At 40.4% G+C, this 20,531-nt stretch overlaps 1 protein-coding gene across 1 annotated transcript in view; it reads right to left on the bottom strand.

The window, feature by feature from the left end:
- qser1 (glutamine and serine rich 1) overlaps nt 1–20,531 on the bottom strand; it is a 163,764-nt gene that overhangs the window by 54,737 nt on the left and 88,496 nt on the right. The window contains exon 4 of the mRNA XM_028793880.2: nt 15,758–19,441. Coding sequence (XP_028649713.1) covers nt 15,758–19,441 — 3,684 coding nt within the window. The remainder of the gene's footprint in view (nt 1–15,757; nt 19,442–20,531) is intronic.

Here is a 20,531-nt window from a genome sequence, read left to right as displayed (position 1 = left end):
TTGTACATGGGCAGTATTACTACTACTACTACTATCAGTTTGTGTTCAATTTAACTATCACTATATTGTGATATTTTATATGCTGTAAAAAACTAAAAAAATAATGATCATTAGTTATGCAGCTAAAATTTTCATTTATTTCATCTTACAATTTCAGCAATTAACATGGTTTTCATTTGTTAAGGTTTTAGACTCCATAATGGAAAAACAATCTTTAATAAATAATGAAAAATGATTCAAAAATATTATAGTGGACTAAACTCTTTTACCAGCCATAACAGGTTGACATTTTTACATATGGAATTTGCAAAATGTCTTTCCCCCCCCCAAAAAAAAGACAGTCTTTGCTGCAACCCTAAAAGAGAGCTTTAAGAATTAATGGTAGTAAACATAATTTTAATAAATAACATGCAGTGGTACACAGAAGGCCTAGACTGTTTGGACAAATATCCACACTGTGTTGTGAAGTTGTAGGTCCTAAAGTGTATTTCTTTCTCCTGCTAGGTTCTGTACTCCTTTTTCTAATTTTTGTTTTGTCTTCTGGTAAAGTTTTATTCTTATTATTATTGTGCTGCTTGTATATTGCTTCATTATTTTGTTTTGAGTTTGATGCTGCCATTTTGCAAGTGACTATCACTTTATTTTTTATTTCTGCATTTAAACCTTTCTTAAACTATCGGTAATACCTTAGGAGAGGTAGTGGATCTATAGTAGTGTTGAAAATAGGTACACACACTAAGGAAAGAAAGTTAGGAAGAAAATAAAAATGCTACATAGGGCATCCAGACTTGCTGCTGAAAATAAGGACTTTACGGACCCAATGGTTTTGGGTAATACCATAGTTGCAGCAGAAAAACAAAAAAAGACCACAATGGCTTAATGAAGGACTAGGTCATATCATTGCCAGCTTCCTCAAACTGACTAAAAACAAGAAAACTAGAAAATCAATTCTATGTTAGGGCAGTTGGGAGGAGTTCTGGTACTCAAATACTGTTTAAACATTTTTTTTGCTTAGAGGCATATTAATTGAAGGTTTATCAGACACATGCTCTTACAGACTCTGGGGCAACAAAATGTCATAACCTCTTGATTGATAATACTCTTGAATTTACAACTTCTTCTCTCAAAAAACAAGTCACATTGTTTCTTTTGATGAGAACCCATTAGGTGGAGAGGTGCTGGGATACATGACTAATAATCTTAAACTTGAGTGTTAGTGGGATACATCAAGAATATGTAACATTTTTTGGTTATACTAAGTTCCCATACCTTTACTATTTTTGGAGTTAGTTACTTGTTGTAGTTGGTTAAACATAATCCAGTTATTGATTGTGTTGTGAGTCTCAGAATATAATAAAGTGGAGTCGGCTTTATAATTCTTTTATTTGAGGAAAATTGAACATACTCAAGTTACTTTGGGATCTATATGAATGCTTTTATGAGAACTTCCTAGACATATTCAGTACACATCACCTTCACATAGTGATGGGTAATTTGCAATGATTTGTTCTTTTGAATGACTCTCTTCAGTGAATCATGCAAAACAATTTGCAAGCATGAAAGAATTGATTCAGTATAGCTTGACTGGAGTGCTAAAGAGCATGCACGATTTCATTTAGATGTTTAATGTGCATGTGTGATGCCATCAGTCTCGTTCATTTAGAGGTTTAAAGCACATGTGCCAGTAATACCCATCTGATTCATGATTCTCATTTACTTCTGTTATGATTCTTTCTAGTTAGAACTGAATTATTATTGGCGAGAGAGCATTCGATTGATTGATCAATTGTCATCGATCATTCTCTTGTTCCTCATATATAAGTACAATACAGTAACAACAAATTTATATTAGAATGTATTATTGGAATTGTCATAAACATTAAATATCATGTTTATATTTTGTTTATGTCCCTTTTTACAAATTAGTCACATAAAACCGAAACTTATAAAAATATTATTCTAACTTCTAACAACTATTTGCTTTCAACATTACTTATCTTTTTACAGCTCATTGAACATGATTCTTGTTCATTTGTTTCGTGAACTTAATTATTACCAGAGAACGAGTCAAATGTTTGCAAAGTGAATCACTGAATCATTCCCCAAAAATGAGTTGCACATTTCTTGTTCACTTATGATTCTTGAACTTGGTGTCTTAATTATTTCCAGCTTATTGTCATGTTTCATGCTTTTAAAGAGGTTGGTATTATACATTATGAATTACCAGAATGTTTAATATATCATTTAACAAATATATTATAAATAATGATTCATTCAAGGAGAAACTTATCAGAGAATGTTTTGTTTTTTTATTGGATGGATGGATGGATGAATCAAATAATCATATATATTGATTAACTTTACTGGGTAGTTGAGAAGAATTGAATCAGTAAAGTGGATTGAAATGTCCACTTCGAACATTTAAAAGCCTGTGCAGCAGCTGTCCTACTCTTTGTGTTTTATTTCCGGCCCGGATGTGGTTAAATCCTTTGGTACAAAGTCTTGTCTCACGGGATGTGAATTCTTAATATTTATTAGTTTATAATTTAAAAATGGAACAAGAATCTGAAAATCTAACAACATCACATTAAAGTTCGATAAACTCTGAAAAGAATGCTACCAAACATATATATGTAGGTTTTAAAATAAGCCGATTTTAAAGTGTTACAAAAAACATGACATAAAAATGTCACATAAAATCATTGCACTTTTAGGCTTAGGATTTTATATACAGTGATCCCTCGCTATATTGTGCTTCGCCTTTCGCGGCTTCACTCTATCGCGGATTTTATATGTAAGCATATTTAAATATATATCGCTGATTTTTTGCTGGTTCGTGGATTTCTGAGGACAATGGGTCTTTTAATTTCTGGTACATGCTTTCTTAGTTGGTTTGCCCAGTTGATTTCATACAAGGGACGCTATTGGCAGATGGCTGAGAAGCTACCCAACTTACTTTTCTTTCTCTCTTGCGCTGACTTTCAGTGATCCTGACGTAGGGGGTGTGAGCAGGGGGGCTGTTCGCACACCTAGACGATACGGACGCTCGTCTAAAAATGCTGAAAGATTATCTTCACGTTGCTACCTTCTGTGTGCAGCTGCTTTCTGAAGCGACATGCTGCACGGTGCTTCGCATACTTAAAAGCTCAAAGGGCACGTATTGATTTTTGACTTTGTTTTTCTCTGTCTCTCTCTCTCTCCCTCCCTCCCTCTCCCTGCTCCTGACGGAGGGGGTGTGAGCTGCCGCCTTCAACAGCTTTGTACCGGCGGTGCTTCGCATACTTAAAAGCCAAACAGCCCTATTGATTTGTTTGCTTTCCTCTCTGTTTCTGACATACTCTGCTCCTGACGCGCACTCCTTTGAGGAGGAAGATATGTTTGCATTCTTTTAATTGTGAGACAGAACTGTCATCTCTGTCTTGTCATGGAGCAAAGTTTAAACTTTTGAAAAAGAGACAAATGTTTGTTTGCAGTGTTTGAATAACGATCCTGTCTCTCTACAATCTCCTGTGTTTCTGCGCAAATCTGTGACCCAAGCATGACAATATAAAAATAACCATATAAACACATGGTTTCTACTTCACGGATTTTCTTATTTCGCGGGTGGCTCTGGAACGCAACCCCCGCGATGGAGGAGGGATTACTGTATTGTGAGTAGGGGGACTGAACACACCCCTAGAAGACATGGATGCTCCTCAAAAATCCCCTCTTAAACGCGGACAGTATTCCTTCACATTGCTTCCTTACTTGCTGGACTGGTGTGGCTGCTCTGTCGCGTGATATGCTTCTCGCACGGCGCTTCACGTACTTAAAAGCCTGAACAGCACCTGTCCTTTTTGGCTGATTGCTTGTCTCTCTCCCCTCCTCCAGACATCCACTGCTCCTGTTGGGGGTCCCATGCCTGACGCGCACCCCTTTTGAAAGAGAGAAATGTTTGTTTGAAGTGTTTGAATAAAGTTCCTGTCTCTACAATCTCCTGTGTTTCTGTGCAAATCTGTGACCCAAGTGTGACAAGTGGTACCAGAAGTGGTGTTTTGATTCGCTCAAAAAGTTCCTCTTCCTCCCGACCCAGAGGATGATCCGCCTCCTACTCCTCCTGCTAATCCTAAGGATCTGCTTACAAGATGGGTCCTTCAGATGACCCAGAGATGTTCCTTTTAGCTTTTGAACGCGTGGCGACTTTGATGCGCTGGGACAAACAAAACTGGGCTGTTATCGTCACCCCCTTTTTGTCTGGGGATGCCTTGCTTGCATTACGGAATGTGCCTCACAATAAACTCAGCGATTATGATTTCTTCAAGCAGCAAGTTGTTTTGCGTAAATCTATGAGCTTTTTGGCTAAAGGTTTTGCACTTCATGATTGGAGACTGGATATGGATGGTCCCATTTGTGCGCAGATACAAGATTTGATTCATAAAGTTCACTGCTGGTTTGAAGGAGACCGGATCGGACGTGCTGTGCAAAAGGTTGCCATGAATATAGTGCTGGCATGGATACCCGCGGTTCTCCGAGATGAATTTCTTCATCATAATGTTGAGTCATTGACAATCTTGGCCAAACGTCTGGAAGGTTCTCAGACTGTTTGGAGAAAAGGCGGTGGATTTGCTGCTCTTTATGCTAATTATCAGCCTTCGCGAGATTGCCCAGGGAATGCTCGTCGCCCTGAATGACAGTTCAAAGATCAACAGACTTTAAGACCTGAAAATCGAGTTTCCACAGGAAGGCCATCGGGGGATCCAGTTGTTGATGTAGTGCCAACATCTGGGGAGGCAAATGGTCATAGACATCGCTGTGAATATTTCGGCAGTGGAGCTTAACGAAGATGTTTCCGGTGTGATCAACCTGGACACTTGGCGAGAGAATGTCACTATCCCCTGCTCAATCAATGGAAGTTGGGTTGGCCGAGGTTTGTTGCTCCTGTGTTCCTTATTCAGTAAAAAGGGACAGTTTAATGATCTCTGTGAAGTTGGGGGGCCGCGAGATCTCAGCCTTATTGGACTCAGGAAGTAACCTTTGTGTTATCAGACATGACTGGCCAATAGCTCATTAGAATATGCATTTAACACTAGAATTACCAAAGCTTATGAGAACTCGTAAATCCGCCCCACCTTAAATCCACTCGCACATCTCCAGTCAGCGTCTTTTGTCTTGTAAATGTGTTAATAATCCCAAGCAGCAAGCTGCCTGCTATATCATCCCCCCCACCGCTAGAGAAACTGCAAAAACCTCTCCCAACTGAAGCCTTGTTTATCAGGGAGTCAGGTACCTAAGCTAAAAAAAAATATCGTTATTCAGAACACATGCATTTCACGTGTGTTCCGTGTCTACAAAGATCTGTGTAAGTGTAGGATGACAGGAAATGTTGAACACATACCTAAAAGACAAACTTTTCCCATGTTTTAGTACTAACGACAAAATGTAGACATGAAGTGTATAATGTGTGAAGACTAAAGTCCAAATATCAAAGAAGCACTTTCACAAAAGATACAAGTATAACGGAACAAATGCGCACTTGTATCTTTTATCTTTTTATCGATGTTGCCATTGGTGACGATTTGACTGACTCGCAAAAGACACAGTTTATTTTTGATCGAACAGAACACTGATGTTTTTTCCGCCCTGCCGGGTGTGAATAACCTTGCAGAACATAAAATCACTACTGACCTCGGTGTTAGGGTACAGATGCGCCTGTTTCGAATCCCGGAAGAGCAACAGAATATTGTGCATGAAGAAGTCAAACAGATGCTGGCATTGGGTGTAATTCGTGAAAGTAAAGTGACTGGTGCAGTCTGGTCGTATTAGTCCTAAAACAAGATGGTTTGGTTCATTTCTGTATCGATTTCAGGCACTTGAAATAAGGTCTCTAAATTTGATTCTTACCCAATGCCCCGTGTTGTTAAGCTATTGGAAAAACTGGGTCAGGTGACCTATATCTCCAGGTTTGATCTCACAAAAGGTTACTGGCAGGTGCCTCTTGAGGCTGGCAGTTGTGAGAAAACAGCATTTGCAACTCCTGACGGACTTTATGAATTTACTAGATTTCCGTTTGGTCTTCATGGCACGCCTCTAACTTTCCAGCGTATGATGGATTGGATCTTGCGTCCTCATTCTGAATATTCCGGGGCATACCTTGATGATGTCATGATTTTCAGCAATGATTGGCAAACGAATTTAGAGCGTCTTCAGGCTGTCCTTGAAAGCATGAGACAGGCTGGCTTGACAGCTCACCCTAAGAAGTGTAAATTGGGTATGTCTGAGACTCATTATCTGGATTATTCAATGGGCAGGGGTTTACTCTGGCCACAATTTAGAAAAGTGGAAGAGATGCTTGCTTACCCACATCCAGAAACAAGTTTGTGCTTTTCTGGGGCTTGTCCATTATTATAGAAGATTCATCCCTGACTTTGCAAATAGGGCTGCTCCTCTTTCAAATCTTACTAGAGGCAGAAAGAACCGGCCTGTTTTATGGAAAGAGTTTTTTTGAATGTTCCTTTTGTGATTTGAAAACTGCTTTGTCGTCTTACCCGGTTTTGCGGAATCCCGATTTCCCTAAGGATTTTGTTCTGTAGACGGACACAAATGCGTTTGGTTTAGGCACCATCCTTTCTCAGGTTTTTGATGGGAAAGAGCACCCTATCACATTTTTCAGTAGAAAATTGCTTCCTAGGGAACGCAATTATTTGACTATTGAGAAAGAATGTTTGGCAATTAAATGGGCTGTGAAAGCGCTTTAATACTTATGGGGTTGAAATTTTACATTCGTGACTGATCATGCTGCACTTCAATGGTTATACCGTCAGAAAGATACGAACTCTCGTCTCATGTCTCTTACTTGCTGGACTGGTGCGGCTGCTCTGCGTGATATGCTTCTTGTGCAGCACTTCACATACTTAAAAACCTGAACAGCACCTGTCCTTTTTGGCTGATTGCTTCTCTTTCTCTCTCTCCTCCTCCTCCAGACATCCACTGCTCCTGTTGGGGGTCCTGCGCCTGACACGCACCCCTTTTGAAAGAGAGAAATATTTGTTTGAAGTGTTTGAATAAAATCCCTGTCTCTACAATCTCCTGTGTTTCTGTGCAAATCTGTGACCCAAGTGTGACAATATATAGAGTAGATTTCAGTATTAGTTTACATAGTCAATATTTTCTTTTTTTCAATAGTTTAGAGAAACATGAATAAAGTTGTATCTTGAGTCTGGCAAAATAATTTGTAGGCGAAGGTGGAAAAAATGTGACTTATCACCAAGACACAGTATTATTGTTGAGTTATGAAATTTTACAAATGTGACTAAGTATGTATAAAAGCAAAGTAGAAGCTGTAATCACTTGGGAGGGCTCCAGAAGGTGCAAAACCAATGGTTCTTTGATTTTGCCAATTACTATGGTAGATGTGTTAATGATTTCAGTACTATCTTTTCTTCTGTTACTGCTCTAAGAAAGCTGTTCAAAAATATAATTGGTCTAATGAAGCTCAAAAATCCTCTTGAACACCTTAAAAAATTGTTCACCAGTGCTGCCATTTTTTCTCACCCAGACCCTCAAAAAAATTAACTGTAGAAGCTAATTAGCATAGCATCCATTATAGAGGTTGGCACAATTCTGTGTCAAAAGGTTGATAACTCTGACCGATTCCTGTGGCATTTTACTCATGAAAGCTTTCTACTGCTTAGCAGAACTACAGCATAGGGAATTGTGAATTATCAGAAAAAAATGGCACTGGAGGAATGGAGGCACTGGCATTTGGGGCTCAATTACCGTTCATCAAATTTAAAGAATAAAGAATTAAGTATTTGAAATCAGTTCAAATGTTGAATGCAAGAGAGGCTCACTGGGCCCTATTTTTAATAGGTTCAGTTTTGAGATAACAAATACACCAGGCAATAAGAATGGGAAGGCAGATGCTCTTTTCCGCATATTTGACCCTGATATGACCTCAAGCCTTTCAGAATTTATTCTTCCCTTAGACAATTTTTTAGCCACAACTCTGATGATAAATCCTTATGATATTACAAAAAATTAAATCTATCCCCTCATCAACTTCTGATAAGGTACCTACAGATAAACTGTATGCTCCGGAAGCTTGTTGAAAAGAAGTATTGGAATGGAATCATCTCCATAAAATTTTTGCTCATCCAGGGATACAACAAAACAGTAATATTAAGTAAAAGGTATTTTTAGTGGGAAAGATTTATTGAGATGATCATGATTATGTTACAGCTGAAAATCTGCGATTAGGTCTAAACGTGCTTCAGATCTATCTTTGGGGCTTTTACAACCCATTCCAATCTCACACTGACCTTGGGAATCCATCATTATGGATTTCATTACAAATCTGCCAATATCATAAGGTTGTACTGCTATACAGTCATCCCTTGGTATCTGTGAGGGTCTGGTTCCAAGACTCCAAAATCTGTGGATGCTCAAAACCCTTATAAAATGGCAAGGTATTTGCATATGACGTATGCATATCTTCCCATATACTTTAAATCATCTCTAAATGACTCACCTGCCACCACCCTCACCCTCACTGATCCTCCCGGCATCCTGCAGGGTATGCCTAAATATCACTTTATACACATGGTTTCAGCATAGTGTTTGGCATTGAACATTTTCGATACATGGTTGGCTAAATCCACAGATGTGGATACGGAGGTCCAACTATATTAGTAATCATGGCTAGGTTTCTTAAGAATTTTCATTTTATCACCCTACAGACACCTACTAAGTAACTAGTTCTGATTTTGTTGAGAGAATCTGTTTGGCTGCATGGGTTTCTCTGAACTATTATTTCTGAATTAGGGCTGCATCTCTTTCTAAATTATGGAGGTTTTTCTGTGAAATGGTGGATTGTACAATAAACATGACATTTGGATAGAATCCTCATGCTAACCATCAAGACTGAGAGAATCAGAAGTGATCTTAAGAAATGTCTCAGATATATGGTAGATACATTTCAGAATGTTTGGTTTTCTGTTTAACTGTTAGCTGAATTAGCAGTATGAAATAGGACATTCCTAGCTATTTGAATGTCTCAATTTGAGACATTGGACTATTAGACTGTTGGGCTATTTAAATGTTTTTAATTATGTCTAGCCTTAGTAAGTATAGTGTCTAGGTTAAAAGAAATTTGAAAAGTGGTCCATGAGAACCTGAAGAAGCCAGACATCTCTACTCAGTGTTTTGCAAATCACAAGAAAAGACTTGGTCCTACATTTATAGCAGGGCGAAAGGTGTAGCTCAATAGACAAGACAATGCTATCCTTGAAAAAGTTGTTTCAGTCTCCTATAAATTAGCAGTACTGGTACATTTCAAAGTGCTTCCTGTGTTTTATGTATTGTGAGTCATGTGAGGGATACCAATATGCATGAACATTTCTTTCTAAGAGTACTTTTGCAACAGAGCGGGTGTCCGCTCACCGCAGCTCGGCCACTTCTGGGTATCTTGTTGCGTAATCAACTAACACAGTGCTTCCCAAACTCGGTCCTGGGGACCCACTGTGGCTGCAGATTTTTGTTCCAACCAGATTCATAATCAGTAACAACACATGATAACACTGATTTAATTTAATTAGCTGGTATTTTTCTTCTCTTACTCTACATTCAGAAAAGCACAGCAGCATGATTTTTACATTTGTAAGACATTTAGAAATATATCTACTTTTGCTATAGATTTACATGCTTAACTCTTTTGTTGATTTCATTATATTTTGCCCTTTCTATGTGCAGTTTTCCCCCTTGTTGTGTATCCTATTAATGATAATTAAAAACGAGCAGAGCAAACAACACTGAATAATCAAAGGCTGCAACTACTTTAGTATCAGACCCACTAATTAGTAAATAATGGATTGATTAAACAATTAGAACACCTGGAAAAGTAGAATGAAAATCAAGATGTAAATATTGCTAAAAATAACAAAAGACATTATTCCCATATAACTGCTTTGTACATGTTAATATAATATATACAATTATTTTTTTTTACCAAACTTATTTTTCTAATTTTACATTGTTCCCAAAACACTGAACTTGGGAAATAACTTCACTTAATTAGGCCAGCAGTCCAATTAAAAACAGAAGTTGGTTGGAACAAAAACCTGCAGCCACAGTAGGTCCCCAGGACCGAGTTTGGGAAGCACTAAACTACCACAAGCACTACTGAAAGCCACTTTTACTCTTGGGAAGCGGGCAACAATATCTAATCCCACCCTCTCAAAGGGGACGTCTAAAATAAGCATTGGTAAAAGGGGTGCCCTGGTGGGTCTGTGAGCGGAAATTATTTGACAGAATTGCTCCACATCCACCCAATAAAAGCATTTCAAAATGTTTTCCTTCGTCTTTTCCGCGCCAAGGTGATCCCCCACAAAACAGTCTCTGCTTTCTCTGTGTCTGATGCAGCATCGCACTCGCCTTCCACTGCTGTTTCGTTTTCATTTGGGTTCATATTGAGTTGTCCAGTCTGGGAAGGCTATTGGTGCATGTGACGGCGTGGAAAAGTCTGCCAGCTATCCCAGGTCTTCACTTGAGGATTTCTCCCCCACCTCACTGTACAACTCCGGAACAATTTCAAGCCCGGTTCCTTGACTGACATTGCCTGTGGCGTGCCCCTCTCTATCCACTATGTGCTGCAGGTGGCCAAAACCCGTGGTGAGAGGGCATTCCTTTTTCCTATAAGGAGTGGCCAGGGTAAGGTGTCTAATTTGGCAGTCCAAACCTTGAAGCACTTCCCTTTAAATTTCAGAGGGAGTAATATAGTCTCATATGTTTTAATGTCCCCCATGGAAGCAGTGGATGTTCACTTTGTCTGTGGACTTATAAGGGATTTGCTGGAGCAAGTCATAGCAGACTACGCAGAGGTTGCTACCAGTGTCCAACAGTGTGGAGAATTCTCGTCCGGCCAACGTAATAGAGACCTTAAAATTGTCCTCCTTTAACATCTTGGGGGACACTTGCAAGCCACATACCTGGGCCAGACCAATGGTCCTGGATTGCGCAGGTGGGAGATGGCACTCCCGAGCCAGATGTCCCAGTTGATCACAGCGAAAGTGGCTGCGTTCAGTCTGTACTATTGTGTTCCCACTATGGTGTCTTTCACCTGTGGGGCTGGCAACCCTGGAGGTTTGTGCTGGCTGGATCGAAATCGGGGTCAAGCTTGGGTAGCCCCGTTGTTTACAGGTGGTTTGTGCATCCTCTTATCTGCGAGTCAGATCCAGCAGCGACTGGAAGTCATTCCATAGCATTTCATCACAAAGGCTTTTGTCTGTCCCCGACAGGACTGCATCAATAGCAAGCTTCTCCACAATGTGCTCAAAAGTGTCTCCATGGATCCAGCATTGAATCAGGTCCACTAAGCCCTGGATCTGTCCTTGTATGGGGTGGTCGGAATCATTATGCCACAGACGAAACTGGCATCCCTTGACACTTGGCTCATAGTTATTGTGAGAGGTGGCCAGCAGCTTATCCTGGCCAATACATCCAGGCCGCTAGATGGAGTCCTCCCTGCAGCATGGAGGTGCTCCGGATTCCCGCAGGGCATCATGGGAGATGGAGTTCGGCTCCACAGCCCTGCTGGGTGCCATCGGGTGATGCTGCAGGGAGATGCAGGGATTTTTATTTTCCCTATAGCCCGGAAGTACTCCCAAGTCACTGAGACAGAAGAAAAATATAAGGCTTCATCTGACCTGGAAGTGCTATTGAATCACATGGATTGAAGGACAGCAGCACTTCCGGGTCAAGGATTATTTAAAGGACTGGTGCTGACCCAGCAAGCTGAGGCGGAGTTGGGAGTGGAGGATTGGTTTATTGTTGTGTATTGTTATTGTGATTATTGATTTATGGTGGTGGAGGTGCTTTGGGGCACTTTGAAGTAGAAAATTAAAATACTTCTGTGTGCTTTTGAACCAGTGTCTGCATTGGTCTGTTGGGTTTCACGGGGCAACAGTGCCCTCAAGCGTCCACATACTTACACCATTGAGGAGGAGGATCTGTTGCTTCAGGAAGTCATAATCATCAAACCTTTCGGGAGGGAGGTTTCGCACAGCCTGTAGGGCCTCCCCAATTAAAAATGGAGCCACAATAGCCAGCCAGATTCTCCTGACCCAGTGCATCAATGTTGCCATGTGCTTGAAGCAAAATAGGAAACACTCCGAGGGAGCCATCTTCACTAGCACATCCCTGTGGATTGCGAAGACCGGAGCACCAGCAGGAGGTTCATTTTGCTCTGCTGGTATTGGGATATCAAATGCCTCTTGGGGTTCCATTGGTGCAAGACCCCACTTCTGGTACCATGTGACACGTAAGTCACTGTCTTGCACCCTAAAAGACGAGGCTGAGTCTCAGTACTTTAGCAAAACCAGCTTTATTCAACTTGAAACAGGAACAGCAGGGGTTATTGCAGCGAGAGCTACCACTCTCCTATACACTCAGACACAACAAACGGGCATAGTTGGGGCCAGGTCAGTGACCAAGTTGTACTGTTCCCTGCATTTGTAATGTTCCTTGCATCACCCGTCAGCAACCGGCACATACAGCATGATCTCGATCGGTTCGTAGTTGTTTGCGCAGCACTATGCTGCTGCGCTGTGAAGCTGTGGTTGCTTCAAGTAGTCTTCCACAGATGTAGCAGTCTAGCTTCAGAGTGTCGTCCCGTTTATGGTGGTTGGGGGCATCCTAAAAGAGTTCAGAAACCTTACAGTATCCAAATTGAAATTGGTTCAATAGTAGGCCCTCCCCTCCACCTCCTCTAATCCAACTGGATGGAGAAGCAGAATGTGATGTTCACTGTCTACCCGATTCCTAATTACGCTGTCCCACTATACAATATCTGGTCCACTGGTAGGGTTATTACAGACAGGAACGTTCATAGGTTCCTTATACTGATGTGTATAAACCTGGATTGTTATGTACGTTTCAACCTTGATTTTTTTTCTAGGGTGTCCAGGGTACTACAGATAAGGGGGCGGCCACTATTATGAAATACCAGGTTCTAATATTTATTTCTTGTTAGTACTGGGTTATGTACTAAGTTTTCTTTTGAATGATATTACACTTTAAGAACAATCCAATCTCTTGTTTTCCTAAAGGTTATGATTATTCTGTCCCTAACTATGATTCATTTCCTAGTCCTTTCTGTTACATTACAATTCTCCTTGTTCATTCAGTGAATAGAAACTATGAGAGTTTTATATTGAATAAAAGCAGAAACACTATAGAAAGAGTGAGATGAAGATAATAAGATTAATCACTTAATAAGATCATAATTCTTGGCAGAAAGTTATTATTTAGAGATACCTGATTTATGTTAGTCCACACCTCCTATTTAACTAAAAACCATGAACACACACATTAATAATATACAGTGGGAAACTTATTCATTTAGGCAAAACTCAAGACATACACATGTAAATTATGTTTGTCATGTCAGTACAGGAAGATGGAAACAATCAGGGAGAAGTACACCCTGGATGCACAGTGAGTACCCTGAAAACTGCTTACCCGATATTAGGAGAAAGACGAAGACCAAGGAATCTTAGAAAGAGGCAAGGCTGATATGAGGTTGTAGAGGTCTTTGGCCATCAAATCTCTTGACAGTGATATATCTGCAATAGCCCATTCATTACCTTACACCCCTTTAGGTGGCAACATACAGTCTTGTAATGAGATGAGAAGAATTGTGTTGCCCAGTCCTGCCAGTTGAACAGCTATAAATACAGTCCTGATCAAAAGTTTAAGACCACTTGAAAAATGGCAAAAAATCATATTTTGCATGGTTGGATCTTAACAAGGTTCCAAGTAGAGCTTCAACATGCAACAAGAAGAAATGGGAGTGAGACAAAACATTTTTTGAGCATTCAATTAATTGAAAATAACGATTAAATTGAAACAGGCTGTTTTACAGCTGATCAAGATTTTAGGACCACATGCCTTTAAAAGGCCAAATCTGTGCAAAGATGTGGATTCATTGTCATTTTCTGTCAGGTAGTCGCATGTTCTGATGGCAAAGGCAAAAAAACTCTCCCTTTTTGAACGTGGTCGGGTTGTTGAACTGCATAAGCAGGGTCTCTCACAGCGCGCCATCGCTGCTGAGGTGGGACGCAGTAAGACAGTCATTTGGAATTTCTTAAATGATCCTGAGGGTTATGGAACAAAAAAGTCAAGTGGAAGACCCAAAAAAATTTCACCAGCACTGAGCCGGAGGATCCAATTGGCTATCCGTCAAGACACTGGACGATCCTCGACCCAAATTAAGGCCGTTACTGGTGCTGACTGCAGCCCCATAACCATCAGACGGCATCTGAGACTGAAGGGCTTCAAAAACAAAAAACGTCTGCAAAGACCTCGTCTCCTTGAACGCCACAGAACTGCTCGTTTGGACTTTGCAAGAGAGCACCAAACATGGGACATTCAAAGGTGGAAGAAAGTTTTATTCTCTGATGAGAAAAAATTTAACCTTGAAGGTCCTGATGGTTTCCAACGTTACTGGCATGACAAGCAGATCCCACCTGAGATCTTTTCTACGCGCCACAGTGGAGGGGGCGCCATAATGGTCTGGGGTGCTTTTTCCTTCAGTGGAACAATGGAGCTTCAGGAAGTGCAGGGGCGTCAAACGGCCGCTGGCTATGTCCAGATGTTGCAGAGAGCATTCCTCATGACTGAGGGCCCTCGTCTGTGTGGTAACGACTGGGTTTTTCAACAGGACAACGCTACAGTACACAATGCCCGCAGGACAAGGGACTTCTTCCAGGAGAATAACATCACTCTTTTGGCCCATCCTGCTTGTTCCCCTGATCTAAATCCAATTGAGAATCTTTGGGGATGGATGGCAAGGGAAGTTTACAAAAATGGACAACAGTTCCAGACAGTTGATGCCCTTCGTGCGGCCGTCTTCACCACTTAGAGAAATGTTCCCACTCACCTCATGGAAACGCTTGCATCAAGCATGCCGCAACAAATTTTTGAAGTGATCAACAATAACGGTGGAGCTACTCAGTACAGAGTTCATGTTTGGAAGTTTGATTTCTGTTTTGGGGGGGTTTACGGGTTTTTTTGGAGGTATGGTCCTACACTTTTGATCAGCTATAAAACAGCCTGTTTCAGTTTAATCGTTGTTTTCATTAAATTGCATGCTCAACAAATGTTTTGTCTCACTCCCATTTCTTCTTGTTGCATGTTGAAGCTCTACTTGGAACCTTGTTAAGATACAACCATGCAAAATATGATTTTTTGCCATTTTTCAAGTGGTCTTAAACTTTTGATCAGGACTGTACTTTAAAGGTTTCAGGGGTCAGTTTATGAAGAGGGCTGACCTTGGGCCCTGATGTGACTGGGAAGCTTGACTTAAGTGATTATAGGAGGTGGGGTAGTTTAAAGCGGGAGAGGTCAAAGCTTGCCTTTTTCATGAGAAGTCCCTTGGTTATTATGTAAACCATTATGGAAGCCTGAAGGTAATTTATAAATGTCAATCAGCCTGATTTACTCCTCAGTTGGAAATGGAAGGAAGACTGGGGGAACATGCAAATCTTACATAACTGTAAAAGAGGATATGTGGCCTACACCACTGTGCTCTCTTCAGTTACAGCATTTTTTCCATTTGGCTTATGAATATAACTATTTTCTGACACATTTCATAATTTTATACAATTTTCATAATTTCTTAATTTTACACTATATTTTTTCCTTGAACAAGCCTTACAATTATTCTTATTAGAAAGACTACTAGACCTCATAGTATTTAAAATTGAAAAAAGAAAAAAAAAATTACCTGTTTTGTTTTTTTTCTCAGCAGGTTCATCTAAAACTGATAATGCAGAAGATATGCTTTTCTGAAGATCCTGATTCTTCCCCACTGATTCATCTTCATCAGAAGAAAATGATGGCAAAGTTTCTAGATTTTTCTTCAGGTCATCCTCAAGTCGGCGTGAATGATTTGCATTTCCACCCATACTTTCTGATGACACCAAAGGTAATGACACATGTTGGACTTTTACAGGAGGAGTAGGTGGAGGATGAAGTGGACGAACAGAAGTAATAGGTGGCTTTCGTGATCGATTTGGCATTCGTATAGGTGGAGATGAGAACTGCTGTTTAGGTCCAGACTTCAAGAAGTCCAAAAATGAACCAATGAACCCTGTTTTAACTTCTGGCTGTTTTTCTTCTACTTCTCTTATTTTTTGCCGAATTCTTTCTTGATGTTGGTAACTATCATAGCAGCTGTCTGAAGCTGACTGAGAGCCATCACTCCCTCTGGAATTTTGCCGTTTACTTTGCCCAGTACGCTTCGCTGGTTTCTGGTTGCCATTTTCATCCTCCAAAAAAAGTTTTATTGATCCTTTAGGTTTAGACTTTTTCTTTAAAAAACTATCAGGAGAAAAATCTGGAGCCATTTCCTTATCTTTAACATTAACCTGTATGCAGGGCAGTGCTGCTGTTTTTGATTTTGCCTTAACAGGTAGCCTTGCTTTACTCAACAATCCAGTTGGGTCATAATCATCACTAGGCAAAGTATATTCACTTTCTGAAGCAGCACTTTCATCACTTAAGCTTCTTCTGCTGGTAATAAAGTCTGTATCGTTTGCTCGGTTTATAGTTCTACCATTTGTTGTCTCCTCAGTTTCCTCTTCAGAATCCTGACTGATACTCCTTTGCTTTTGAAATGAACCCATACTTTTATCTCCCATCTCATTCCTGGAGTTTAGAGCTGGAGAAGTCAATCCAGACTGTAAACCAGGCTCAGAGGAGTCTAGACCCTGGTGCTCAAGTTCTGAATTTTTGGATTGTACAGAGGATACTAAATGCAAACCAATATTAAGCTGTCCACCATTAAGTGTCATGTTCATATTCTGTGCATGCACAAGAGAGTGCGAGGAGGAAAAATTAGGAGGTACATGTCTGACGTCAACAGACTGAAAATGTGACTTTGATTCTGAAGGGGTATCAAGTGATTGTAACTCTCCATCTGCTGAATTGGGTTTAGTAAAATCCTGCGGTGTTACGCCACAGGCTGCTGCTGTTGCAGCCAAAATATCATCTACATTGGACAAGATGCTTCTTTCATCACCCAGCAACACCGAGTCAGGAAAACAGATTGAACTAAGGGCAAAATGAAGCTTAGATTCTTGCTGACTGGCTTGACTAAAATTATCTTTTGCCATTAAATGCTGCTGTAGTGCTTTTGAAGCCTCAGTCACATCCATTTTCAAGGCTTCAGAATTTTGAGGAAGAAGCTGTTGTTGATTTTGACCACCACTTGTTTGTATAATATGATCTTCCATCTGTAGAAACTGTGCCTGCATCTGTTGCATTTGGGGTGAAATCTTGGCCTGGTCAAGGCCTGAATGTAGCAAAGAAGGCTGGAGTAAAACCATCTGTAAATCTCGTGTAGGCTCTAACAGCACCTGAGCACTTGGCAGACAGATTTGTTGAGTATTTCTTAAAGAGGGTGTCTGGCCTTGTTGAATGTTGATCACTTGGTCCTGATTGTCCTGTGACCTGGTGTCTTGAACCTTATGCAAAAGAGTCTGCTGTTTTAAATCTTCTGCACTTATATTAGCATGAGAGGGTTGCACTAAGTTTGATACTTTCTTTGAGTCTGAAGCTACTCTGCCATTGGCAGTGCTAACATTTTGTCCATGATGGGTAACTGTACTCATTTCTTCATCCTTTTTAGAACCCTGAAGTGAAAGGCCAATAATCTGATCTTCGGGTCTTGAACTAGTTCTTATCACACTCTGTGAATTGTACCGGTCATCTGCTTTTGAAACCACATAAATGGGATTCTGTTCTGAAATTTCACTACCTGAAAGACTCTGAGCTGTGGCTTCAAGTGAAGCTTGTTGTAATTCTTGTAAATCTTGAATGGCAAATTCCTCATCTTCTTGTTTTGATGTGACAAATAAATTAGAATCAGATTTCCTTTTACTATATGAAGGCTTTGTGTCTGGAGATCGGTTGTTCTGCAAGGCTTGGGAATGACATGTGGAAGAAAAGGTTGGTGACTGGACAGGGGGCATATATTTCTGAGGAGATGATCCACTTTTGTTCTGCGCTGTTGGTGAACTATGCATTAAAATATAATTCTGAGTTGGACTAGAAACGGGCAGATTTTGAGCTCGAGACAAAGAAAAGGACATAGACTGTGAGGTTAACGTGAGGGATTGTCCTGAAGCATAGCTTTGTGAAGGGCTGACTGAAGACAGGCCCTGGGACTGTGCAGTATAACTTACAGTAGGCAAACCCTGAGTGTGGTTGGAAGTATAGCTTTGCGACTCGTTTACTGAACATATGTTTTGTGTCTGACCAGTGTAGTTTTCATTGTGTCCAACAGAACGCAGCACTTGTTGCTGACTGGAAGAATAACTAAGGGATTGACTGACAGAGGTAAGGTTATCAGACTGGCCAGAAAATGAAGTCAAAGTTTTATATAGTGAAGGCAATTTTTCTGACTGTGTGGAAGAATAGACCTGTGAATGGCTCACACTGGTGGCTATGTTTTGAGATGAAGCATAGCTTTGCGATTGGCTTTCTGACATCAAGTTAGTTAGCTGTGCTGAAGAATAAACTTCTGGCTGGCTTGCTATTACTGTACTTGGCTTCTGTGTAGAACTGGTATAAGTTTGTGGCTGTACATCTGGGGAAACACTTTGTGATTTGGTTGCTTTTGATGATCGTGGAGTTCGTTTGCCAGAACAGTCTTTCGTTTTTGTGGTCGTAGCAGATGAATAACTTGGAGAGGGAATAGTTGAAGGATAAGCCTGAGTTTGTTCCAGTGTGGCTTGAGGTGTCTTTTGTTGTGGTCCTCCATTGCTCACCTGAGTAGTATCTTCTACTGGACTGCAAGGCATTGTTGACTGCCTTGAAGTATCCTGAAAATTAACTCCACTTCCACTTGTTAGGTAACCCTGTAAGGAATGCTGAGCACCTGACAACTGAGTCGGAATTGAATGTGTACTGGAAGGCCGCTGATGGTGTTTAATAACACTACATTCTCTCTGAAGTGCTCTTTCAATAGAGGCTGCAGAACCTGTGAAAACCGGTGTGCTATAAGGCTGGGTTGCCTGCTGTGTGCAACTAAGTGCAGAGGGCAGCAAACTGAACTGGGGTTGCAAAAGATGAGGTGCAGATTCTTGGGCTGAACGATATGTAGATGATTGTGGTGGTATACTTGTACTCAGAACAGTACTTCCTATGCGATCAAAGGCCAAAGCAGTTGGGACAGAATTTTGTGGTGGCTTGATTTGCAGTAAAGGATCATGTGTAGACAATAGTCCATTTGAAGTCGGGCTGAAAGCAGCATCCTGAAGTGTCAGTGATGGAGTAGTGGCAAAATTCCTTGTACTGAAAGTGTTGGGGTGCTGATAGGCAGACAACGCTGATGTTGGGGCAAAAGTCCCAGAGACAGGCAATGCTCCAGTGACAAATAGTTCTGTAGCCGTGGATGAATGCATGCCTGTAGAGTGGAGACCAATACTTTAAATATTCTTATTCATAACAATACAGTGCTTAATGATTCTACCAGACTTGATCTTAAAAATTAACAGTACTACATAAGCAAGTTAAATAGGCACAATCTATTTTACAATATTATTTTCCTTGTACCTTTATGGGGCCAGATGAAGTCTCTAGGCAAAATTCACTAAAAAAAAAACAAGAGTCAAACTGGTCAAAGTGGAATAGCACTCTCACAGAATGAAATCTTCCTATTTTAAGTGCCATTGCTTCATGTGTGTGTCCATGATCACTCCATCACCATTACTGGTAGGAAGAAAACAAATAATGGCAGTAAAAAAAGTCTATTTCCTGGTAGGCTCTTATAACGAAAGCCATATATTTTATTTAAAAAAATAATAATAATTACTATGCAGCACCCAGGATAGCTGCAGCTGAGTTTATGTTTGGATGCACATGAAAAGCTAGGAAAACTTTGACCTGTCAACTTGTTTGTTCTCTCTAGAATAATTTGTTTTGTTCATCCAGACAACCCTCTTCTTCATATGAAGTAATATGGCAGAAATTTAAGCCACTTTCTATGTAATGTCTCAATTTTCAAATGTGACAGCCAGGTTAAAGGTGTGTGCTTGCCTTGACCTAGAGTATGCAGATAGCCCATACTTAAGAAGAATGCTATTTGCAGGCTGCCAAGGGTTAAAACCAATAGAGTAAGAAAGAAGGAACCACAGAGGCAAATGGCCAAGTGGTTACAAGATTTGGACTATAATCACAAGGCTGCAAGTTCACTCTTCACTGTTTACTCACTTTGTGACCCTAAGTAAGTGACTTAACCTATCGTTTTTCAGAATAAATAAATATGAAGCTGATACCTGTAAAATACTTTGGGGAAAAAAAGCTAATGTATGCAAATGTCAGATGACTGGGTTATACAGTAGGTGCTTATTCATTGAAAATAAGCAAACACAATGCAGAGTTTCTTTGGCAGGATAGCTGTGAGTTTTAAACAGCAAAGCACAGTATTTTCTGCTTCTAGAATGATAATCTGGAAATATTTTCACATTCCTCCCCTACCCATAAGGACAAGGAAT

The sequence above is a fragment of the Erpetoichthys calabaricus genome, chromosome 2 (genome assembly GCF_900747795.2).
Source record: "Erpetoichthys calabaricus chromosome 2, fErpCal1.3, whole genome shotgun sequence".
NCBI lineage: Eukaryota > Metazoa > Chordata > Cladistia > Polypteriformes > Polypteridae > Erpetoichthys > Erpetoichthys calabaricus.
Note: the sequence above shows the minus strand (reverse complement) of the source record. Positions and strands in the feature narration are given on the sequence as shown.